The 25,757-nt window shown below is 44.1% G+C and overlaps 2 protein-coding genes and 1 long non-coding RNA gene across 7 annotated transcripts in view; 2 read left to right on the top strand and 1 right to left on the bottom strand.

Annotated features, from left to right (window-relative positions):
* The first annotated feature begins 311 nt into the window (after window positions 1–311).
* Window positions 312–5,085, top strand: tsnax (translin-associated factor X). 2 transcript variants are annotated; one of them, XM_040179546.2, is made up of 6 exons: window positions 312–682; window positions 1,274–1,363; window positions 1,478–1,592; window positions 1,773–1,903; window positions 4,320–4,429; window positions 4,531–5,085. In XM_040179546.2, exons 1-6 carry the CDS (start codon window positions 667–669, stop codon window positions 4,906–4,908), a joined length of 840 nt encoding a protein of 279 aa, XP_040035480.1. In that variant the 5' UTR covers window positions 312–666; the 3' UTR covers window positions 4,909–5,085. The 2 variants fall into 2 exon arrangements, with proteins under 2 accessions (XP_040035480.1, XP_040035479.1); XM_040179545.2 differs by having other exon boundaries at window positions 4,320–4,441.
* A 2,411-nt stretch (window positions 5,086–7,496) lies between these two features.
* The window catches only part of disc1 (DISC1 scaffold protein), a 39,263-nt gene continuing 21,002 nt past the window's right edge, over window positions 7,497–25,757 (top strand). For 2 of the 4 annotated variants that reach the window (XM_078104033.1, XM_078104035.1), the window contains exons 1-9: window positions 13,971–14,213; window positions 16,500–17,398; window positions 17,827–17,896; window positions 18,586–18,742; window positions 19,793–19,889; window positions 20,038–20,270; window positions 22,202–22,256; window positions 24,006–24,108; window positions 24,288–24,476. In XM_078104033.1, the coding sequence (XP_077960159.1) occupies window positions 14,105–14,213; window positions 16,500–17,398; window positions 17,827–17,896; window positions 18,586–18,742; window positions 19,793–19,889; window positions 20,038–20,270; window positions 22,202–22,256; window positions 24,006–24,108; window positions 24,288–24,476 (1,912 nt within the window). In that variant the 5' untranslated portion in view covers window positions 13,971–14,104. Of the gene's footprint in view, window positions 8,683–13,968; window positions 14,214–16,499; window positions 17,399–17,826; window positions 17,897–18,585; window positions 18,743–19,792; window positions 19,890–20,037; window positions 20,271–22,201; window positions 22,257–24,005; window positions 24,109–24,287; window positions 24,477–25,757 lie in introns of those variants that run through there. The other 2 variants (XM_078104032.1, XM_078104034.1) reach the window with 2 other exon arrangements.
* Window positions 9,309–11,881, bottom strand: LOC144409423 (uncharacterized). Its single transcript, XR_013467866.1, has 5 exons — window positions 11,802–11,881; window positions 11,327–11,474; window positions 11,072–11,227; window positions 10,792–10,889; window positions 9,309–10,455 (listed from the first exon to the last, which is right to left on the bottom strand). It is a non-coding gene; the product is annotated as an uncharacterized LOC144409423 (long non-coding RNA).

Below are 25,757 nucleotides of genomic sequence, written 5' to 3'. Positions count from 1 at the left end.
TATGTGTAACTTCCTACTAAATATATTGTATATACAAGTATGGAAATCATTGCAAAAATATAGTATCTGCACCAATCAATTATATATTGAATGCTCCATAAACAATATTAACTAGTGGGAACGTATAATTGGTTATATTCAATGCCAAACAATAATAACAGTTAACAATGCATTAAGTTTCACTTATTTGTAACTGTTTTGAATTATTTTAAAATAAAAATCCTTAAATATGGCCTGAGTAGTTTGAGAATATGCCGTAATAAAACAAATGCATAAATCTGATGTTACTACATTTCCCATAATGCACTTCCCATTTCCGGCTACGTATGTAAACAGCGCAGAAGCCCCGCGAATAATGACGCCTGTGTGGTTGCCTGTTATTAAGTAAACGATCGAGTAAAGTAAACGCGATTTGTTGCCCCCCATTGTTGGATATTTAGACTTTATTCAGTGACGCTGACTTTCAAGTCTGAACGCAGCTGTTTTTCTCTGGTGAACTTTATAATTCTGGTGAACTTTATAATTCCTGACGCATTTAGACGGACGTTACTGTCGGTCGACAGCACGGACTTGTGCCGCTAAAACAGTTCCGATAAATAACTTGCCACCTCGAGCGAGCTTATAGCTCTTACATTCATTTAAAGAAGACATTTCAACACCGAAGACATGAATAGGCGAGAAGGTAAGTCCAGTTATGCGAATCAACGACGAGTAGTAACGTTTTCAGGTAAAGTAACTGTCGTGTAGTTTCAGTCCGCGTTAGCTGACATTCACATGCAGCGTGCTGTTCTACAGCAACGACTGATTAACGTTAGTTTATTGCTCCACAGCTCTGCTCGCCACCTTTCTTTATGTGTTTGTGTTGGTCCAATTACTAAACCATTTTCATTATTGATGAAACAGCCGGCAGTTTTCTCGTTTAAAGCTAAATGCAGCTGGCGCGAGGGTTCGTTTTGGTGGAATGTGTCTTAAAATGGCATCAAACGATGAAAGCTGTTGGATTTATTGAATTTTGCTTTTGATTGTCTCGCTTCAGTTCTAAAGGTTCTCCGGTCCAATGAGTGTCTTGTGTTCGTCCCCCGTGCTGCTGTATGCGCACCTTTCAATGTGTTTGACGGTTCCACATCCATAGTTCTCAGCAAAGCCCATTCAACACGCATCAGACCACACTGAAGAGTTCCTCTTGAGATTTGCCACGGCCGATTTAGATCAAGTGACCGCAAGTACATGTTGTTATCCTTGAAGACTGACTTTTTTCTGCCTTTTGCGAAAGGTGAAGCGTGTCCCCGCAGAAACGCTGACGCAGCGCTGGACCGAGATGCTGGCGCCGCCTCATCCTCGCCGGTCGTTGCTGCTTTCAAAGGCAACTACGTCTTCAGCATTCCGACTGCATTCTCCACCCACGCCTTCGCTGTATTTCATTGTGAAAGACTTTATCACTCAACGTAATACCTTTTTTGTTTGTCCGTATTTTCAGTTTTCCAGCAGGAGCTCGACACCAAACACGACAAACACGAGCGTCTTGTTAAGATCAGCCGAGACGTCACCATCGAAAGCAAGAGGACCATTTTTCTTTTACATCGAGTGACCAGGTATGCAGACATCAAGTTTGGAACATGAGATTTCTCCCCTTATTCTAATTTTCTTGGAGAATGCTGCTCATTATTGTAATCCACATGTTATTACCGTGGCTTTAGTTTTTTTTTATGTATGTGCATCTTGCAGACCATGCGTTTCTACTTTTGATTCTGTGTGTTCTCCCGGGTTGGAAGTGTACCAAATGCAGAGGATATTCTGAAAGAAGCAGAGGTGAAGCTGGATGCAGTCAGGCAGAAAATTGGTCAAATTGCTGAAGAACTCCGAGGAGAGGATCTCTTTCAGTTTCACAGAGCGTTCACACCAGGTGAGTTTCCCTTCTTTTGGTTTACCAAGGCCTTAATTATGATGAACATGATTGGCATTATTTCTATGATATTGCAGTAAGTGCATATAAAAATGGTCAAGGTTGAGTTTTTAGGGTCTGAAATATCCGCTCATGACATGTCAGGCCCACAGAGCCACATGGCTGGGAGCCTTACTGTGTCTTCTAATACCCAGAATACCCTACTGTTCCCGATGCATCAGAAAAACCTATTTGGTATAACTTATTACATACTATGTGAGATCCAGTATGTAAAACATATCCGGATGCCGTATTGCAGCCGCTGGCAATTTGCAGCATGCAAGTGAATGTAAAAGGAAAACGTTTGCGGTTTGGAAAGCAGTGCACGTCTTGTTGCCCTTGTCAGGAGTTAACGATTTAATTTTTAAAATAGATTTTACTTTTCGAAATAGTGAGGAAATCATACTGTAACCATACAACCAAAAACATAAACGCATGTTCTCCATGCATGGGTATGAACTTGCATTTGACCGTACTCGCCTCCTCACATTTACAAACTTTAACATATTCTTATACAGCAGATTTAGAGTAATTGACATTCCTTTCAATGCACATGTACCAACAAAGCTTCATATAAACCATATTTTTCTCCATGAATCTTTCAGATTTATGGAGTAATTCCCATCAAAGAGTCCGAGGTTGTCCTGCATTCTAATTCTCAAAATTAGTACTTACTTCTACTACAATGATTCTATCACACTGATTTACATTTAATCACATGCTGTTTAATCCTCTCGTTCTAAAGGAGATGATGTAGTCTCGCATTCCTTTCCTTTCTTGAACTAAAATTCCTCATTTGAGAAATGAGTTTAGGATCCGTGCTGGCCTGGAATCACCTCAGTCGTTCCTGTTTGTGCTTTCGGTTAACGGCAAAGTCCCTGATAGTGTGAGAGCGTGACCTCGATGCCGGCCTGGATACGATAGGCACACCCTGATAAAACTCGGCTAAACTTGTTTTCCCGACTAGCATCAATGCCAGTTTTTGTTAGCGTAGCCAAAGTGTCTGCAGTGTTTTGGAGAAAAGCATTACAGGGAGCGAGGCTCAGCCGTTATCTAGCAGCTGGGGAAGTCATTTTTAGATTGTGGTCATTCAGGAATCACAACTGCGACATCCGCGACGTGACCAGTGGCAGTTCCCGCCAATTAGCCGCTTCATTTTTCCCCATTTGGCATTGTTTATATTAGATTAGGACTGGTCTCGCTGCATGGGCCCTCCAGATAATCTTTGCCGGACCACAAGTCTCCGGGCTTGTGTAATTTTTTGCTTTTTTGATGTATTTATAAAGACCATCAACAATGTTTTGGGCTAAATCTAAACTAATTTCCAATTTGAATCCAGACCGTGTGTCCCCTTTTAACATGTGACTTCCTGTCCCTCTTACATTCACTCAGTGTCCAAGCTGACAACACTACCTTTTTTATCGTTCTGTTGTGTGACAAAGGTTATGAAGAAAATGTCAAAGGACTACTGGTACTTTCTGCGTGAGAAGAGGATAGAGTCCGTCTTGTAAACAGTTAATTTAAACCCTTTTAAATATTAACTTTAAGTACTTCCCCATAACTTGAAAATAAATGACTAAATCAGCAGAATAAATAAGGTCACCCCAGGTCATCTCAATTTCTAAAGGATTTATAAATGCATTGATGATAAAGTGCTTCTTAACTAGCATTTGAAACTGGCACCCAGTGACGTAAACGTCTACATAGTTAATAATAACACAACATAACACATTGACAAGGACACATCGGATGCAGTGAAGCATCACTGAGCCAAAAATGGCCCCGGGAGGCTTTGCGTGTAAAATGCAGTCAGAAGGAATCTAAACACACAATCTTGTTGGTTTTTTTTGTTGTTTTTTTAACTAAACTTAAAAAAGCGGGATTCCGTTTTTTCAGAGTAAAAATAACGAATTGCGAGAGCGCCACGTTCTCTCCTCGCCGCACACTGGGGTTCACCACGCCGAGATACGAGGCCCTTTGAAGTGCAATTGCCGTTCCGAAAGTAAACTTCAGACACAAAGTCTTCCGTCCTGTGATTATTTGATAGTTGTTTACACAGGGCCAGAAAACAAATGAGGGGGGGCGTCACAGCGCGCCACCAAAAAATGGCCACAATCAAAAGACAGCGACAGGAAACCGGTTTTATTTGAGTCATTATCTGCATGTAGGATCTCCTCTGCAGATACCATGTAGTGTTTACACACACAGTACGTGCTCTGCTCATCTGATACAATCGACCTCCTTATTAGTAAACCTCAAACACGTTGAGAAAATACCCTAAAGGGCTTTGGATTCAACAGCTGCAGCAGGGAAACGTCTGGATGTATTCCACTATTGTTTAGTGGAGGTTCATGTCAAAGTCACTTCATGCTTTCAGGAATCCAGGAGTATGTGGAGGCCGTCTCTTTCCTGCACTACATCCGCCATCGCGGCCTCATCAGCCTGGAGGAGATCAACGCCAGACTGGTTTTCAGCACCGCTGAGAAGGTAGATCCCGAGGTAAATTTAAAGAAGTTGCAACGTTGGGTTCTGAGCATTATGTAAAAGTGTCTTTTCATATTCGTTCTCCTTGGTGTTTTTCGTCTCAGGGCACAGCCGAGGAGCCGCAGACGGCAGGTCCTGCCCTGACCTTTCAGGTGACCCCCTCCGACTACCTGCTGGGCGTGGCCGACCTGACCGGGGAGCTGATGCGCATGTGCATCAGCAGCGTGGGCAACGGCGACATCGACACGCCGTTCCAGCTGAGCCAGTTCCTGCGGCAGATCCACGACGGCTTCTCTTACATCGGGAACACGGGCCCGTACGAGGTGTCCAAGAAGCTGCACACGCTGCGACAGAGCCTGGGCAAAGTGGAGGACGCCTGCTACGCCCTGCGCGTCCGCGGCTCGGAAATCCCCAAACACATGCTGGCCGACGTGTTCTCCAGCAGGACGGCGCTGCCCGACCCCGAGGAAGGCGTGGTTTGAGTGCCGCGCGGCCTCCGCGACGTTCGCCCGCTCCGTGGCGTGATGGGTTCAGTTGCTCCCCGGGTTGATGTTTTGTACGTACTTTTAATGGGGTTTGATGGATGTTTGGTATCGTTTGTGACCTGCTTGTTAATTCTGTTTTTACTGCTCAAATAAAAACAGTGTTCCAATAGACAATGGATTATTTTTCTTTGATAAGGATCTGATGACTTCAGTTGTTTTTCGCCTGGACAAAAGTTCTGTGCCAAATATGCTACGCTCTCCCAGTCTTTAAGCGGCTTTGATAATGTGTGTGTTTATTTTATTTTGCTCTCTGCCCTCCCCTCGCTTTATCACACAGATAATCTAAGGTGCAACCATTGGCTGCTTGCACACCCTGCATACTGTGTGGAGAAGGATCATGTGACCTTCATACGTTGTACGTGCCTGTTCTCTGCCAGCCACACATCGCTTCCTCGTTACAGCACTCCGCTCTACAACGACACCAATTCACAATACGTTTTTGAGCACGCAGAGAAATATTCTTGGCATTGAAATGATATTCTCCTGCAATTTTCTCCTGAGTTAATTTGATGGGGGGGGGGGTAAATATATTAGCATCCAGATGGACAAGACCTTCAAAGTCTATAATGAGTACAAGAGAAGAATGTCATTTATGAGTCAAGCTGCAGCATGAACTCCATGTAGATTTTTCTGTTTCTATCCCGAAGCCTATGATGTGCTTGTCGGCGATAATCTCTCATAATGTGGAGCTTTAAGATTAAACGTATCCCTCTTTGATTCATTTAGCTTTATATCTAAAAATTACAAGCATTTGGTAATAATGCACAAAAAAACCATCAGTAATTTCAGTGCCCTTGATGTTCTTTCTGCAGGCCGGAAAAGAAGGTTCATTTAATCCAACTCTGCCACCTGGTGGATCAATATAAATACTTCAATGTTCATCATAGAAGGAAAAGATGATTTAATTAAAACACTGCAATAAACCACTTTTGAAAAAAAAACTATAATCTGCCTTCGTATGCAGGCTTAATTTAAGCTTTTAGAAGATAGGCTTTTTTCGAAAGACTGCCGTTTTCCTACTTTTGTTCAAGGAAAACGGATTTGTTGTATCTGTAAAGTTGTATTTAAAGATGTAAATAGGTCACATCAACCCCCGGTCCTCATGCTCACTGTCTAGCTGTTTGTTTCAAAGAATTTCAAATGTAACAAACATTGCATGTGGAACATAAGAGAGCCACCAAAGCCTGTATGCAAAGAAGACAAATTCAATGTTTTTACAGAAAATAAGAGGACAGACGGCTAAAGGCTAATTGACAACTGAGCATTTACATGTGGGAATGAAAAACTTTAAAACGTATCAAACAAAAGAAAAACAAAACAGCTTTTTCTCTTCCACAGAGCGAGCTGTGCCGTCTTTAGACAACGTGCATTGCACATTAACAGGAATCACGCAAAAGAGAGAGTTAACCCCGCTGTGTCGGCACAGTGGTAATTAATAGCACTAAGATTCAGGCCCAATCTCACCCCTTACGGACTCACGGACCTTGAGGCCTCCCACCATCACTGCGTGAGGGTTTAGTTCTGTCCCATTGTCAAATATTGGAGGGTGTGAGGGCTCTCTGACCTTCTATGAACCCCTTTCCCTAAGTCAGCAGGGAAACAACGAGGACGGCACACGCGTGTTCAGGTGGTCATATTAAAATGTATACATTTAAAACATGGAGAATTAAAGAAAAAGAAAAAAAAAACATGAACGTGGCTCATATCTGAGGATGCTGACAGCGCTAACATTTCAGACAACAGCTATAGTTTGGAGTTTTCCTGAGGGTTGAGTTTTACAATTAAAAGTTGGGTTAAGTGCATTTCAACGCTGCTAATGGCTTCACCAATACCAAACATCTGCATTCATCAGTAGTCCCTTCCCGCCCTCTGTATGAACTTGCATTGAGGAAGATGTGCAGCTTCCCTCCTGCAACGAACGGCCCATCGTCAGCCTTCCATTTGAAAAAGATCAGTGTACGTCTCCACCTGGCGGATAAACCGTTGTACTGCACCCATTCTGAAGGATTTTGCCTGAGACGCGAGCCAACGTTAAATACAAATGTCTAAAAATGAAACGTCAGGCAAGATCAAATCCAATTGCTGATATTTTCTCTGCATACCTTTTTTTCTTCTTCTTAGATGAGGAATAAGTGACATCAGAGTTTCCCCATTCATTATGCGTTACGTGGCCACACATACATGCCGTCGGCTGATTTAATCGGCATGCATCCGAACACTGACGGGATTTTACACGGGATCAAACCCATTTCAACCCTTTCCGCAACGCAGTCTCTCATTCCCTGGACAGTGCAGCCCGACGGAGGCACAAAGGAGCTCTCTGTCTCGGGTCCTGTCCGTCAGCCGGGCGCGCTGCATGAGAGGGACATTTGGATGCGTGGGGAGGAGGATGAACAGACTCTGCTCTATGTGGGGTCTCTCCTCGTTTATCCCCTCGCGGCATCAACAAAGGAAGACTTTCGTTTTCACGTCAGGGGCGTCAGAAAAATATGCAGTTTTGCACACAAACAAGTTACTTGACCCACGCATTTTAAATGCGCGGTTAGTGTCAACAGTGCAGGGACGCACGTGTCCAAGTATATGTGGAGTTATTCCAGTTAGACAAGACAGTGAAAAGCATTTGTGTTGTTGGCATAACAGAACAGAACAACAAGGAGCCGTTGGAACAATCATTTGGAAATGACTCTCCTTGCAAAACAAAAACCATGGATGTCAAGATCGTCAGCATATTGTTATTCCAGATTCAGATTTTGTTACGTCATGTTAAATTTGAAGTCTCTTAAATACCTTTACACTTTTTTTAAATGCAAAACAAAAACACAATAATGACAACATCTGTTAGTTAAGTTTTGGATTTCCCAAACAGACTTAAAAGTCGTGTAACTGGACGTTTTCCTGTTTTATTTTGTCCATTTCCCGTTTTACACACACACACACACACACCCACACACACACACACACACACACACACACACACACACACACACACACACACACACACACACACACACACACACACACACACACACACACACACACACACGGCGGAGCCGGCGATGTGGCCGCTGCATTCACAGGCGACGAGGCGGTCTGAAGGAGTCTGGAGTCAAATTCCTGAACACGTAGGACTCCGCGCGCCGCGCGCACTCCCCGGATAACGGATCGCTGATCGCTCTCTGACGGGACGCGGGTTTTAATTCGTTTTGCCACTTCTTGCCCCTTTTTCCGCCCCGAACCGAACCGTGATTTCTTTTTTTAACCCAATTGCTCCACAAGAAACATGACATGAGGATCTTTGTCTCTCCAGAACCGACTTGCGTTCACGCGCAAAAGCCCCACTTGTTTGGCCGCGGAGAAGACGCGTAAGAGTACGTGAAGTACTCGTAGTCGATTCTGTCAGGGAGGGTTCTTTGTGGACGAGGGAGAGCGTGTGAAGAGCCGGTTTGAGACGTCATTCCGAAGCGAGGACAGAGAAGAAGAAGAAGAAGAAGAACAGCCTGCAGGGCTCATTTTTCCATAACGGAAATGAGATCAGTGCCGTTGGCTGGCGTCACTTCTTACTGAAACATGGTCGATGAAAGCGGCACCGGGACGTGAGACGCGCCGACCCGGGCCGCGCACTGCTTGCTGTCAGCAGAAACATGTTTGCCGGACTGATGGGGCTGAAATGTAGGAGCAACTCTCTGCTCCGGCACTGCGAAGTCATGGAAGGTAAAAAAAAGAGGCTTTTTTTGGGGGGGGGGTCTTAACTATCAATCATCAGCTTTTCTGCAGAAGGGTCGATGATGGAGGCTGGTTGGACTCCTCTCCAACAGCTCTACACATTACTTTGGAACTCTTTCCAAACATAATGATTAGGAAATTAAATAAGGATACAATAAAATAAAAAAGGAAATAAATACACCAGAAGTGTCTGAATACTGTGCTCTGTTAACAGTGCCGCTCCAACTCATCCACAACAAGACTTTGTTATTTGCACTGTGACGTTTCCTGTCACTGAACACACAGTGCACTGAAAAAAATGATGTGTTGAATTTACTTAATTTTTTTTAGGTAAGTAAATGCACGAAATAAATGTATCTAAATCCAGACATATTTTTTAAGTAAATTGTACTCATTATTTTCAACTAATTTCAGCCTACTTTTATTTATAATTTCTGCTCAACTGTTTTGAGTAGAGTTAACTCAAATTTATTAAGAAATTCCAACTAAACCCATGTTCAGTTTAATCAAATGAATTCGCTAACTGTAACTATTCTTTTTATTTACATTCTAATCAATTTATTGTTTAAATTATACATACTAAAATTAAGTCTCATCAAATGAAATGCCATTAGTCAATATCAGTGTATTTTATTCAAAAAAAGCAAAGGGCATATTATAATACACCTTACATAATAATCTAAACAAAAGAAAGAACATTCTTTTCCACAACTGGATGTATATATACACACACACACATTAACTATACATTACATATATATACACATTAAATGTTTATATGTACATTACATATATATAAACCAGTTGCTTTAACGCTAGAAGCCCCTCAACACAATCCAACAGACTGAGCAACAAATAAACGACACTATCAAAATCTTGTGCTACCTCTTATTCATTTTTCTTTAGATGGATATGTTCTTCTATTTTGTATGTTCTATAAATGTGTTGTATTTATTATCTTCAGTGCTTCAATGAGGTGTTGCAGACTCTTCAGGAGGCTTTAAAATCAAAAAGTTCCAACACAGCTGTGTGTGTGTACTAGAGTACCAGTCATAATATATATGTATATATAAAAATAGAAAAAAAATAAACAAACAAATCTCACATGCTCAACTAAGGCACAAAAGTTGGTGTATTATAAAAAAAAAAGACCAAGTGCATTGGGAACAGACTTATTTGTCAGCGAATAAATCAAGGCATAATGAAACATGTGACTTAAACCTCCAGAAACTTTTACTCTCCGATACTAGCGGAAGATGAAAATAGCAAATCTGTGTAGAGCCAGAACGAGACTAACTGTCACATCAATAAATGGAACAAACATCTTTTCAGTGTGCCATATATATCGTTTACCCGGGTTTGACTGGTGCTTTTTATAATTACGTCGACTCTTTTCTTCTGCAATGCAATGAGACCAGTTCACAAGAGTGGCTGAAGATTTCCTACAGTCCAGCATCTCTTTTGTTCCTTAGTCCAAGGATTTTGGGAGAAAGCTTTTCAGCATCCATTCGAAAGAGCACTTTCTGAAGGAATTCGTAATAGTATCTTAGCTCTTTGGGGTAAGCCATGTTCAGAGCGTAGATGACTCCCAGCATCATTGCACAAGCGTGGGCCACAGATCCACAGTTGTTGAGAATGATTACTCCTTCAACGAAAATTCCAATGTCATCACAATGTCGCATTTCTCCACCCTCCTTGTTGATGACATATACCCATGGTATGCTTTTGCAGGTCTCTCGGGATGTCATTTCCTTCAATGTCCTGTATGTGTAAAGAGAATAGGAGAAAAGAACACGATTCATGAAATGTATTTCATTTCAATGACGTATACTTTACTGTATGAACATTGCCACCATACATAATAATCTCTTAGATGAATCTGATCCCATTTTATATGTATTTAAATAAAACCATATATCTGTGAGGTGTTATTAAAGATGTACATAGGAACGACGATACTGTGCAGCAAGTTGTTAATTTTATATGAATATTCTCAACCGTCTGTCAATGATAACATGAACCTCTGAAAACATATGTGGGTGACATTAGGATCTTAAAACATAACATGTGACAGGCAAATCAATCCCAATGACTTACTATATACTTCCGAACGAGCTGTCCCTCGTCCTCACCCAGGTAGATGCAAAGAGCCTTTAGGATAGCTGTCCTTTTCAGATTGACATCACTTGTCTCCTCTGTTAAAGAATTATAATTATTGAATAATAATAAGAAATACATAAATAAGTACAACAAGTTCAATAAACTGAACAATATTTATAAAATGTAATAACCTAAATGTACAATATAACTTAATGTTTTCATCATCACATATATACATGACATTTTACATGTCATAATGATTGGTGTACATATTTACTTCTTGCAAAATCTCCAGATGTTTAGCTAGTTTCTGGCCAGCAACTCCTCCCTTCATCTGGAAGATGGATGTCAATTGGGCTAAATGGCTGTCCAACCGTGCCATGAAGGTAGATTCCAGTGGGATGGCTGTAATGCGTTGGAATTCAGCATGTATCTTATCAAAGAACAAAAAGACAAAATACAGAGTATTGGTGCAATATTCTGTTGTACAAAGACAAGAGGCACATTGGGAAAATAGCTAGCATGTGCTTACCTCATCGATATGGAAAAGTGCAGGCCAATCAGGATATACACACTTAATATGAGGGCCACGTCCAAAATGACTGTTTTAGTTTGTAATGTTTAAGAATCTCTGATCGCCTCGACACTTCAGCGCCACAGTCTTTACACTGCCACATAAACTAGACAAACAACAAAGAGAGAAGAAAAAATAATAATTAGTGATGGTGTTTATTCAGTCACCCGTGGTACTTAAAACTCCTGCACTGTAGAGCTAACAAAAGATGAGTAATTAATTTAACTCATTGTTTGTCCCAGGAAATGTAATATTAAGCTGACTAAAGAGGACAAAAATCATTTGCACTAAAGTTGTTGAGTGCCTACATATGATCAGTGGCATAACTGCCCTATGGAGAGCAAAAATACCACAACGTTACAGAATATTTATCCTGAGCAGTACTGCTGGGATCAGCATACCTGTGAAGAGTTTGTTTGTTAAATGTACTTACCAAAACGTTATGAGGTCCCCAAAGAGTTCCACATCACACCAACATCAGATAGAAAAAACTGCAAAAAAATACATATATACCTGAAAATACAATTCAGGTATTTATTTTAGGAAAAATAAGTAATGTTCACTAATCATTACTGACTTGGGTTAAGATAATGACTCAAATTAGATCCCAACAAACACATTTTGTATTTAAATAAACCCTCATATTACTATAGAAATGAGCAACAAATGGCAGAAATGTTTCTTAAACATGAATTATTCATATATAATTTTTTTTATTCAAAAAGTATATATATATATGATTAGTATCAATTCTCAATTATTAACAGACAAAATACTGTGGGTAGGCTACAATAGTTAGTTCATTTCTAATGAAACCAGAGCTGAAAACGAAGCTAAACTATTTTGGCACGGCAGGCAACCCAATATTATCCTATCCATTTAGTTTTTGGCCAACAACTAAAAAGAATTTTTTACCGGACGGTGGTCATGAATCGACCTTGCTTGTCCTCCTCTGTTATCTACAGAGCAGCTGCAGCTTACACTTCCCCGCATTGAAGCGCATTTCCTCCGTGCTCTCAGAGCTACCTACATGTTTAAGCTAACGCTAGCTCATTAGTGTATAGCCGAGAAAAGGCACCACAAAGGGAAAAGATACCACAGTAAAGAGTTGAGCAGAGCCGCGCGCGACTCACGTAATGGCTGTTAACATTAACCCATTTGGCGCCAGAGAGCAGCAAGCGCACTTTTATCAATAGGATTTCAGTTTAGTTATTGTTCATCCTAATATTACCGCACTGATAGGTTCAAGTTAAAAATACACTTAAAGTGGGTCCGTAACGTTAAACCTTTCTACATGCCGAGAAAGCGGGGAAGGTGAAGCTACAAGCTATTAACGTTAGCTAACGTTAGCTATCAGCTAGCGTTAGCTAGTCAATTGACATTGGTTAGGTTCGACTTTTAGTGGCCACAAACTCACGAGAAAGTCCAACAAGAAAAGCATTTGATGCATCACGCATTTATATTGATATCATCGGCACCAGTTAGATAATTATTTTCACTTAAAATGAGTCTACTAATGCTAACCTAGCCTTAATGATGTAGGCAACATTAAGCTAACGTTAGCAGCTATAGCCTCAGTTAACATTTTATTAACACACAGCAGACAGCCAACTACTTTTCTTGGTGGCAACTAAATCCGGTTAAAGTGAAAATATAATACAGCCATGAATTTAAGATGTTTACTTACTGAAAACGTAGAGCCTTGGATACCCAGACAGCCAGGAGATATGGCAAATCTTTAAAAGTGAAAAAGATTCCCGCGTCCTCCAGGGGCGGTTTGTGGTCGCACATGCGCAGATGTGGAAGTTGAATGTGGTTGTAAAATGTACACATTTTTTTCATGTAACTTTTAAATGAAGGAAATAAGCTTTTTCTAAACCATGGAAGAATGTGTTAAGATTAATTAAAAAAGATAAGTAGGATTCAATAACACGTTCAAATCAGTGAAATAACCTTGAATAAATCAAGTAATATTTAAAAGGGGTCCGAATCATTTTTTTCAGTGTGGGCTCAGGGTTCTCCAGCTGCTTGTCCACGCGGACATTCCCTCACTACTGCATGAACTTCCTTTGCCAGGTGGAAAAAGTCAGGTGGAAAAGGACGACAACCCCCACGTGTGAGCGAGGGGTTCATAGGTAGTGGGTGGGGGGGCATGTGATGGCTCCTGGCTAACAGCAGCATTTACATCACAGCACAAATACATATGCCTGCGTATTGTTAGTATTTAACTGTGTTAACAACTGATTCAATGGTATTTGAGCTTTGTTGGGTGGATTCATTTCAGTGTCAGTCTTCAGCATCTGAACTGTATCTTCCCCTCGGCCCGACATGTGGCGTGTGATCCTTGTGTGACCACACAAGAAGAGTGCAGCTGTTTTTATGAACAAAGCATCACCAGAGCAGAGATCCAAATCTCTGCTCTGGTGATGCTTTGCTCTGCTCAGAGATCCTTGATGTTCATACACTACACTGCAGTTTCCTGTCAGCAGGTTTTATTTTGGATGGATAGATTCACTTCCAGGTTACCGTCGGTTATGTTCGTGGTCAAAGACCTTTCGTTTCCCCATTTCTGTTGCTGTGGTCGGTCCCACGTGGCGAGTTGTTGCACATCTGCCGAGCAGTGCTGCTTCTCAGGAGGCCGCTGACATGCAGATCTGCTGGTGTGTGTGTGTGTGTGTGTGTGTGTTTGTGTGAGTCTGAGGCTGCTGAGCTTGTTCCTCCAACGTTTGTGTTTTTATGGGATCCTCTGCATTCCTCTGCTCTTTGGCCGAAGCACATTCAGCAACCAATGGGATGTGGCGTTTAAACCCCCGAGCTCGGAGGAGGGCCTGTGTAATCTCCCAAGGTAAATAATCTAGCCTCCTCTGGCTGGAACGCTTTTGTTTTTCCCACGAGTCTCCTCAAGACGAGCGACGCGTTGCGGAGGGAAAGCTGGTGTTGCTGCTGTGGAACCACTTCAGGTCTCCCTCTCCCTTTTTCCGCCGTTTCGGCCGGAATTCCTGGCAAACTATTTCAGCACAAAGCCTGGCAGGAAGCAGCAAATTACATACCTCTGAAGGGGCTTCAACAGAGTTGTAGATGCCCCCCCCCCACCCACCCACACCCACACACACACACACACACACACACACACACACACACACACACACACACACACACACACACAATGGATGGGCCCTGATGCATTTCCTTCCCTTTTACTCAGAGGAGCTGTCTTTGTGTAATTGAAGCAGGACGAGGATGCAGTACCACTTTCTATCAACGAGTGCTTCCCCCTTCTGTCGTTCCTCGACTCTCTTGAGTGGGCTCCACATTCGATCTTGGCCACAGCAGACGGGCGACGGTTGTGTTTGGTGCCTACGGAGAGTGTTGGGTTTCCTGAATCGGTTGTGGGACAGTGGCCGCGTCTATAAAGAAACAGTAATGGAGCTTTGTGCAACCTGAGCTTTAGTGCGTCGCCCCCAGCGGACAGAAGCCATGCGCCCCGATGGGAACGGACTATCGCCTGAAACGAACATTAAAGTGGAGTCTTTCTTTGTTATCAGTGACATCACTGCTGGATCAAGGGGGGGGGGGGTAGTGGTCGTGGTTTGTTCGGTGCCCAGAATACAGCTAGAAACAGAAGAACTGAGCTCCCCAAGTGAGGTACTTGTGTATTTGATGGTTCCTGATGTACGATTGAGTCATTGAGTATAACAGGATTTTACAACGAGTAGTATGAATGCCCCTTGTGTTCTCTGTACAAACGTCTGTGTGTCAGCGGGGGGGTGTGCGTGTGGGTGGAGGGAGAAAATTGAGAGCCAGAAGTGAAAGAGGGCGCGAACGCAGCTGTACACAAAGGGGCTGTTCATCTCCCGACGCTTTAGCCGGTCTGCATCTCCAAATCCTGCACGTAAAGGGCATTCATCTCTGGAGCTGCAGCAGGTGTCCAGCTCCGAACACACATCTTCATCATCATTACGCTCTACTCTCTGTGCGCCTTTTACCACGACGTTCGATCGCCTGTCATTGCTCGGGTTGGACACGTCCGTCTGCAATGGTCCTCAAACCATTTGCGTCCATATAATCCATTCACATGCCATTCAAACAGTCAGGATATGAGATAAATTAACATTATTTAGGACATGGACTGCGTGTTTCTTTGTTCTCTCTAAATCATATCAGGTCTACAAAGCGTTTCAGCATCTTTTAGCTTGAGTTTGAAGATGTGCAGCCCAACTGCTGAACTTTGTTCGTTAGCAATGGAGATGGAAAAGCAATGGGCTGTACGCTACTTTGTCAGCTCCAAACAGCAGTCAAAAGTGAGAAAGAGCCAGATGTTTCCTTCAAGAGATCAGACTCACGACTTCATGAAGTGGACACTAACAGAACTGTTGGCTTATGAAAACATTATTATTATGTCAATGATGTTTCCTCCATTATCCAGAGGAAAACAATGATCAACTAATGCCTCTATAATGACATTGATCTTAGCAGTCATCTTGTCCAAACTGTATAAAACACATCAGACGTGCCTTTGGGATTTCTAAATTAAACTAAATAGTTAGATCTTATCAGCCTCGTCAGCATCCGAGGTTGCTCTCCAGCAAATAAATACTTACCAATACCAAGCACTCATTCTAGTTTGTTAGATACTTGATTTGATTTAAATTGTCAGATCAGTTCCCAAATCTTGTGTTTACCAGAAATCTTTTCAGTTACTCAGAGCAGTCATGTTTGTAGTTTGTTCAAAGGTGGATCTCATTCATTTAGCTTCACTGAAAATCATGGATGTGATTCTCAAAGACGAACCGATTCAAATGTAACTTCAGGAAGCATCGTTCCTCCGCTGAGAGGGGCGGGCCTTAACTCAAAGTGACGGTGTGACTTTGGTATTTCCCAACAGCTGCAGCAGAAACTCTGGGAAATGTCAGACATCTGCCCGAGCTCTCACTCATTCGGTTAGCAACGCTGGCTTCGAGGGCGGAGGGCGGTCGCATAACACACCAGAACACTTGTTGTTGCAACGTTTTGTAATTGGCACATTTAACGCATCGTCTTGATGTTTTATCTAATCCCGTTCTATGAGCCCGGTCTGTATTGTCTTCATGACCGTGTTGTCCAGCCTAACGCTTAATCTGTGCATCGCCAGGTGGCAGAGCATCTGGCACAGCTGGCTGCTCCGCTCGTAAGAGGCTCCACCGAAGACCGGGCGACCCGAGAGGAGAGCAGTCCAGACCACATAGCACCACTCATGGGCAGGAGGAGGAGGAGGACGAGGAGGACGAGAAGGAGGAGGAGGAGGAGGAGGAAGAGAGGACCACTTGTATTAAGAACGGAACATCCGGTCGTCACGGCGACATCTTTGGGGCAACCAACGCTCGGATTGAGCAGCATCCAAATAAACTTAAATGTAGCTCATGGGAGAGTCTTCTCTCCTCTGTTTCCCATCATCTTCCTCATGTGGACTACGGCGCCAGTAATGGTGCCTCCAGCCACCGGGGTCCGTCCTCTTCGCCTCAGAAGGAACTCGGGTTGAGCCCGGCCGTCCGGTCCTCACCAGAGGACTCCTTCAACTCCAGCTTCAGTTTCATCCGGCAGTCCCTCAACTCCAGCCAGAGGACGGACGCCACTAGTGCGCCGCCGTCCTGGCAACCAGAACCACTATGTCCGTCAACTGGGGCACTCGGCCCGCCTATGACTAAACCAGCGGCCTCGTCCGTTGGGCAAAATGTCTCACAACAGTCTGCTCCTGTCCAATCACTGGCCCCCTGCAGCCGGGGGGGGCCGGAGGAGACGTGCCTGGGCGGGAGGTTTTGGCGGGAGCGTGCGTGGGAGGTCACCGGCGACCTGGCCGACAGCGACTCACCGGGCGTGAACATCGAGATCACCTCCACGCTGTCTGTGGACTCAGACACCGCCTCCGCCTCCTCCGTCACCTCCGGCTACGAGAGCGCTGCGCCCGCCTCCGACCGCTGCTGGGAGAACCTGGTGAAGAAGTACGACGGCGTGCTGCAGCACTGCCTCCAAAACAACCGCGCCCACGCCAAGGTGAGCGTGAACGTCCCCTGAGGTGAAAGGGTGCAGAGTCACGGCTCCAACGCCAAACACACAGGGTCACATTTAGGATTGTTGGCATTACAGAAACATCATTTAGAAAGAAACAATTTAGCAGAAGTCCTCTTAGGAAACATAGCTATCACAGAACCTTCAAGGACAAGAGAGGACAAAAGTAAAACATCCAATGGGGTAAACCTCATCCAAACTTCAAAATTAACTTAATTATTGCTTCTGCACTGCTGTTGGATCCAACTAATTCCTCAACGTATCGGAGGCTGAACATGCTAAACAGCTACAGACAGTCCCTTAAACTGTCTGTAGCTGTTTACTTTGGGCCTTTGCCGACTGTTTGTCGTGGCTCGCCCTCTGGAATGTCGGGTAATCGGTTGTGTCTTCCGTCTTTCGGGTCTCCCTCTCAGATTGAGGCCGTGACGGTGAAGCTGCAGGGGCTTCAGCAGAAAGCCATCCTGGATGACGACTATGACGCAGGTAAGACTTTCAGTAGAGACGCTGCTTTAATAAGCGAGTCGTCTCGGCCGCCTCGTTCCCTGCAGGGGCGGATGGATTGTCGACCGTTTATTGTTCGGTCTAAAATATTGCATGCTTTTGTTAAAGAAAAAATTAGTTTAGCAACTTTTATTGATTAATACGAAAAAACGCTTTCATTTGTTTGATATATTTGGTGTCTAAACCCTAACCAGCAAGTTGTCAACCCTAACAAATGTATTTATTTGGATATATGTATTTGGACATTATTTTCAATGTTTCTCCAAAAAAAGGATAATTCTCTGTACTCCGTGACAGGAATAAATGCCCACATCTGCATTAGACCTTCGGCTTGTAATTAGTTGGGTCAGAGTGTCTTTCCAGGCCTTCTATTTGCCCTTTGGTTCTATGCACTGCGACCTCTGACCAGTTCACCACCCCGCTAACGTCTGCTGCTGTGTTTATGTCTATATGCCGTATAGCCGTTCATTAGAGCGACTTGCTGAACAAGCTAAATGAAGGATTTGTAAGGTTTAAATAATAGCAGATGTCTTAGAAACAGCAAGCTGAGAACAGTCTGTATTGACAGAAGGTTTTTGCTGTCTCTGACCTACTGACCTTAACCTCATTGCTAATAATTGAACATTTCTGGAAATGTTGCTGCATTTTATTTAGTGTGTGTGTGTTCTCAGCGGAGCGTTTTGGGACGAAGCTGGAGGATCTGTACCGGGAACGGGGCGCGCTGAAGCTGGGTTTACCCTCGAGACAGCCCAGCGTGGAGGTGTTTCTGGAGCGGCTGAGACGGGTGGTGCACAGCGTCCTCCAGCGGGCAGACTGCGCTCAGTGCAGGTCAGTCACACCGCGACGTCGCGCTCTGCTGGGGGAGCAATAAACGCCATGTTCTGTGGTTAATGGCTTTTTAATCCTTTAGTAGTCCTTTAGTTCCAAACCGTTTCTACCCATTTAAAAATGAAGTGTGTTTTTCTTGGTCTCTTATTGACACATGGAGAACCATGTTGATCGCTTTTGAAATGAATGTATAGTTGTATACAGTTATAGTTTTGAATGGTATTATTCACAATTATTTTATTTTGAGGACAATATTCTACCAATGAGACATTTGCTACGATCTGATTTCATTCCATGGTAGTTGACAATAATAAAGTGTTGCTTCACAGCCCTACGCAGGCTGGGGAATTGAAGTAAACAGGTTCTTCAGCTCTTGGAGAATTTAGCTTTATTACGTGGTTTAAATTGAGTTCATTATCTTGGGCCTATGGTTGTGATCTAGGTTCCGTTATAATGTAGAGGAGTTAAAAATATCTCTTGTAGCAGGAAGGATCAGGTGGGGCCTCTGCCGAGTGTATCCTGCACAAATGAAGCAATGCACTCTTACTGTTTTCCACACATAAAAGCCCCTCAGAGCGTAGACCGGTAAAACATGTTGCCGCCATAGATGTAACGCAATTTCTGTTCTATAAGACATGGGTTTGAACCGTGGGCCAAACTGAAGGGCCTCAAACATGGAATTTCATGTCTTCATTGACGTCCATGAAAATACCCTACTTGACACGTATTATTGTCCAATAGGAGCAAAACAAGCGATGGGTGACTACTTAAAGGGCCCCTAACCGCTAAAGATACTGTTTAGATATTAATATTAATATAAACTGAATTAACTGTTAACTGCCTTCTTCTACCACCGATAAGTGGTAGTGTCCCATATCTCCAAATCCACTCGGGGTCCGACGCCTCGGTGAAATACACTGAACACACATCGTTTCCGATTGGTAACCAGTGTCCCCAGTACACAGTGCACTTGCACTGCATCCCTTTGTTTTAGCTCAATGGGCAAAAAAGACCTTGAAATCTGAATGAATGTTTGTGTCCGGTTGTCAGGGAGACCAGCGGGCCCGATGCAAAGGAGCGGTCCGACTCATCGCGCGGGTCACTGCAGCGAAGAGACTGCCTGATCCGAGAGAAGCGGATGGTGGAGGTAAATTCAGCTCACGTTAAGTAATTAAAGCGTACAAAGGTAATTCCCGCCACTTCAGTTCCCGTGCATGTGTAATATGATACTGATAGGCCTTGTGCTGATAAGTCCTCCTCTCCGACGCCCCGATGATTAAATAAAACCCGTGCAGGAGGAGATGGAAGAGCTGCAGCGGAGGCTGACGGAGCTGAAGGAGCGCAGCCGATGCCTGGGGCAGCGGATCCAGCAGGAGGAGCAGCAGGTGGAGGCCGAGGAGCTGGAGGGCTCCGTGCTGAGGAGCTGCACCGTCGCCCAGCTCCGCGACTTGAGCCGAACGCTGCAGGACCTCGTGGCCTCTGAAAGCCGCGCGCAGATCTCCGTCTCTCCTCCGCCCTCCCTGCTCAGGTGGGCGTCACGTATGTGCAGGATATCGTGTCACGCGCCACGACAGGTGTAGCATCTGTAGCAAGGCGGCCTTTTAATGACGCCTATTTTACGTGAGCTGATCTATTGCTGTCGAAAAGGTGTTTGTGCTTCTGAGAACAATGTACAAATGTAATGATATTTGCATTATACACGTTATAGTTTTTTCCCCAATTGGTCAGGGTCTCGCTGCACTTTGATCGGCTGACACTGAACTTACCTACATTGACATTACTCAGAGGTGATATGATTGGCTGAAGGTTGCACTTGTGGTGTATTTTATCATTACCTGGATTTGGATCTGGATTTCATCATTATGTAATGTGCTCTTAATAGATATTCTATAGACTAAATGGCAGAAAACTCTCGTATCATGCAGTGAGTAGTTCTCCCAGTTCCTGCAGTACCGTCAGTCACCAGGTGGAGCTGCTAGTGAGCTATGAGAGGGAGCAACGCTCATCAGTCCATGAACGTTTTCCCTGCATTAAGTCACGTATTTCCTTATCATTAAATGAGCTCGTTTAAAGGACGGCGTGTAGGAGTACATTCTCTATTTCATGAAATCTTTGCCTGCCGGCCTCATTCGTCCTCTGACAGACAAAGTGGCGTTTGCCATCTTTCGCCGTCTGGTCTCAAAAAAAGTACAACCCATTTAGAAAAACCACCGTCATGTTTTCAAGCCAATTATCACCTCAAGCGATGCGCTTTGACAATGCAGATGTAGAAAGTGGGCAGGATGAGTGCACTTATAGGGAGTCGCTCTGAACAAAAAGCAGCAGCCTTCAGTGACATACTGCAATAATTGTGCAAGACTTTGCGAGGAATGATTTGTTTATTTTCAGGTTTAGAGAGGACGCATCAAGAACCCTCAACTACTTCTTCTTTATTCCTCGAATCCCCCTGTGCCCTCAATCCTCTTTCCTCACACCTGCTTGAACCTGCTTTGAATTTTAATGGGTTTTCTCAGATGCGAATGATTAGTTTGCATCGGATCCTCTGCACTCTGGAAAGCGTCTCTGTCTTGCCACTCATTAGAAAGATGTAAATTGTACTTATCGCCTTCTCGGTGGCGTGACCCGCCATCACTGGCCTGATTTGATATGTGGCGTATTCTCACCCCAACTGGCATGCATATATTCTCGCTACTGATTGAAATTGCGACCTCAGATTCGATATTCAGCTGCGCTTCTCCAGGTTGTGTCCTTTAGGTCGTCATGATGATTGTGTTGCTTGTGTTTTCCTGCCTCAAATACCACAGGACCCCCCCCACCCCCCACCCTCCCTCCTCCAAAAAAGGTGCTTACTGATTTTTGTGAAATGAGCTGATTGGGAACATCTCAAGGTGACTCTGTTTTGCATAATGGATTTTATGCTCATTTTGTTTTCGTCTACTAATTGATTTATACCTCTGTCACTGAATAATGTGACCTTGTCCCATTTGCACGTTTCCATACATGCACGGTAATACACATTACCCCCACTACCCCTGATCTATGAAATGATCATGCTGACAGCCAACCAGTTAAGAGTTTTGCTTCCAAATTTGAAATTATAGCTCTTATGCTTCTCACATGTCATTAGTCTGAATCAACTTTACTTGGCATTATGTAAACCTCTTATTCTGGTACGTTTTTGCTGCAGATGCAAAAATCTAGACATAAATGATTAGTGCCTACGGCTTTCCTCTTATTGCTCGGAGCAGATCTCTTAAGATATTCCTTTATGAGAGATTTAAAATTCAGCAACTCTCTGTGTTTAGCAGCAACATGAGTAAATTCCAGTAAACTAGTGGATCTTTAATCCCTTCATTGCCATCTATTGCTTCCGCTCAAATGTCCCAGAAGAAAGAAATTACCTTCAGCAATCTAACTGTTTTACGTCTTTCTTTTTTTCTTTTTTTCTTTTTTTTACAGACTCCAACAGCAGCAGCAAGAATTGAATTTGTCCATCAAGGAAGTCACTGCTAAAGTAAGCCACTGTTCCTCTGACCCATTTAGTCCAAAAAGCGCAGCCCCCCCCTCAGCAGGCCAGTAATGACTGAATGTTTGTGAATAGCTAATGAGTAGTAAGTCAAGCTGGAAAGCATATCCTGTGTGCCAGCGTCAACATATTAAATATGCAAACCGAATGTCTGCAGTCTTGATCTTATTCTCACGTGACCAGGCAGTGAACCCCCCCATAAGAGTAAAAGTTGTTTTATAAAATTGACCTTTATAAAGGCCTCCGTGTAGCCATGCAGCAAAAAATACAAATATCCGAGTAGTTCTGTTTGTCAACTTTGTGATTTGATTCAATTGAGCTTTTTAGCGTCCCTTGGACGGATGGATTCATAGACCTATGTGAAATATCTGTTTGGCTTTTGTTGGCTTTTCTTTCCGTGTCAGTGTGTATTCCTGTGTGTGTGCGAGTGGCTTTGCATGTGTCCCCTTTGTATGTGCCGTGTCTCTGGAAGTTCCCCTTTGCTTCTAAGGGGGTTATTTTCCCCTCTCACTGATCTCTATACATAGATCTCTGCAGCTCAAAAAAAGCCGGAAGCAGCAGAAATCCGTTAGAAGTGTTGGTTTAAGGCAAGAGGGAGAAAGGAGGCAGTCCGTGGCGGAAGACGGGGGGGCTCAGAAAAGACCTCTTTGCTCTCACTTTGTTCTTTAGAAAGCCATCATCAAATGGCTGGTCGACATTTCAATTGCGCCTGAAAGGAAAATGTGGACTTTCCACTAAGACACACTTTTACCTCAATCAAAAGATCGCCCATTGTTAGGACGAAATGAAAAAGCGTTGTTCTTAAATGAGTTAGCCACCAAGTGGAAAACGGCAGACCTGCTGTGACAAAGTGATTGCCGTCATGAAAGTAACTTCCGCTTTCGCCGTTGACTTTTTCCCCCGAGACTGAAGAACGGCTTGCTGAAATGAAATGACACACACGTAAGAATTTCTACAGTTTGAAAGGCGCTCAAGAGCAGTTTCCAGTTCGTGTAATGCGTGAAATAATATTATGCAAGGCTGTTTGTTAAATTTCTGTGGGAAGAGAACTCCCTGGAGATGTTCCCCCTCAGAAATACCAACCCATTTGACAGCCTTTTCACAGTGTTTGAAAAAAAAAGAAAAACGCGTCAGATCCAAGACGAAAGATTTCTCGGAAAATCCGTCTCTGCACCCCTTTGAGTTTTGAGAATAGTTCCTCAAAAGAAAGACGCTTCATGGGTATTGTATCGGGTTGTTATTCAGAGTGAATACAAGGGAAAGAACAGAGGTTTAAAGGGCAGAGTGAGGGAAGATGAGGGGGCCAGACAGGCAGTATCTGAAGCCATCGACTCCTCTGTGGATACAGCAGAGCGAAGGCGCCGCAGCCCCGTCAGGCCCGTGACATTCAAGGCCTTTTTCCTCCCTGACATTCTAGTGACATCTTTTATGGAGATTTCATATTTCCATGTCCGTCCACGCGCATTCTCTTTCCTTTGGAAAAGGTTATGGGCTAGGTAACAGATCGGCGCTGATGCTCGCCTGTGTATTCAAAGCAGGCCGAGCACAGAGGGACGGAAATGAATCCGTAAGGTCTTGTAAGAATGAGTGTCAAAAAGAGAATGAAAGTGGAATTGGAAATGAGCTCTGCATCCTGTGGGATCCATGTGTCTGCAAAGGTTTTGTTAGTTACCCCTCCCACCCCCTCCCTGCTCGCTCGCGCTCTCCTCAGCCTCTTCATGTCCTTGTTTTCCCCAGGTGGTCATGAGTCAGAGGCTGGGCAGCAGCCTGAGGAGGAAAGCCAGCGAGACTGAAACTCAGCTCTTGGCTCTGCATGAAGCCAAACTGGCAGCCATCTCGGGTAACTCTCCGCTCAGCCACAGCCCGGTTACACCCTTCCCGCGTTTCGCTCCTTCTATTTGCCGCGTTTGCTCGGATCGGCCACCATTAGCCTGCCTCAATTACGCCGTTAATGACGGAGGCGCTCGTTAACGGGCGTTGCGGCACCTTAATGTCTTCCCCCGTGGCGCACCGGTGCAGGTAATGACTTCAGTAGTGCCAAGGAGCTGAAGGCCGAGATGAAGGCGGTGTTCCTGGAGAGGGACCGGCTGGACGCTCTGGCTAAGAGGCTGCACAGCCTCAGCTGGGGGAGCAGCCAGGAGCTGGGCAGGATGAAGGAGCAGCGGCAGCAGCTCAGGGAGGAGCTGGAGCAGAGGGAGGCCCAGCACGGTGAGTCACGGACGCCAAGAAAGGGAGGAAACTACACGGCCAAAATCTCATTCAAATTGTCATGTTTCCATTTTACAGGGCGATCAATTATTGATCTTTGACCGTTTAAATCACCCGGTTTTTTTTCTCCGCCACCTGCGTGTGTCTGCTTTGTAAACCAGATGTGAGGACAACGCTGACATACACACGGCGAATCAACAAGCAGCTGCCTGTGTACATAAAGCATAATCATTCATCTCAAGTCCAATACGGATTCAAATTTGAGCTCAGCTGAGGAAAGAAAACATGAAAGTAGAAGAGGTGCATTCAGTTGTGTCCCGTTGATCACAGCTGGGAATAAATTCGAACCCACAATCATCAATAATCCAGCTATACTCTGATAAGGCATCGTATAGTGTACTGTAGTTCCAGTTGTCGTAATAGATGTCGGATTAATGTCGGATTATGAAACAGGTACAACAGCGTGTGTAATGGTAGTTACACACGCTGTTGTACCTGTTTCACACACACACACACACACACACACTCGACCAATGGCATCATCCTACTGGTGGGGATGGTAAAATAAATGCACCATTAGCAAAACGGACACACACGACAAACGTTTTCTCGCCTGCTGTGACTGGAAAGCGTTAGTGTTGCATTTCTGAAAAGGTGCTTCTCACTGTCTTTGAATACACCTTTTTTTTAAATAAAAAAATCAATTCCAATGTGCTTCATGGGAGCTATTTGAAAGAGAAGTCTTCTCTTGATGTCCCTCCACGCTGGGAGAACATCAATGGGAGATGACTTTTCTCCCAAATGAAGGGGAAGTGATCTGCTGTCAGTGGGGAGTCGGCATCAAATTAGTTACCAGCAGGACTGGCAGTTGTTGAGAGGAAGGGGGGAGGGGTGGCGGGTGTTTGTGTGTGTGTGTGTGTGTGTGTGTGTGTGTGCAGGGGAAATGAGCTTTAGATTGTGTGAAGTAGCCAATTACCTCCAAGCTACTCAGTGCAGACATGATGCTTCGGCGCTCTCCATGTAGAGGAGATCTCAATGCTGCTCGTGAAAAGGCTCACTTTTTTTGACGGATGGGTTGTGTGGATTGGTTTGGCCTCATGGTTCTGGTAGAGACATAAATTGACTTCCACAGCACCACCTGCGGCGGTGCTTTCTGAACTCCATCCGTCACATGGGCATTTCTAAAGATTTCTTTAAAAAAAAAAAAGGTCACGCTGAGACGTGAGCGCAGACAGACAGGCCAGAACAGGTATGCAGAGACCATTGACTGGAGCACAGGCT

The sequence above is a fragment of the Gasterosteus aculeatus genome, chromosome 6 (genome assembly GCF_964276395.1).
Source record: "Gasterosteus aculeatus chromosome 6, fGasAcu3.hap1.1, whole genome shotgun sequence".
Taxonomy (NCBI): domain Eukaryota; kingdom Metazoa; phylum Chordata; class Actinopteri; order Perciformes; family Gasterosteidae; genus Gasterosteus; species Gasterosteus aculeatus.
This window is presented reverse-complemented; position numbering and strand designations above follow the sequence as displayed.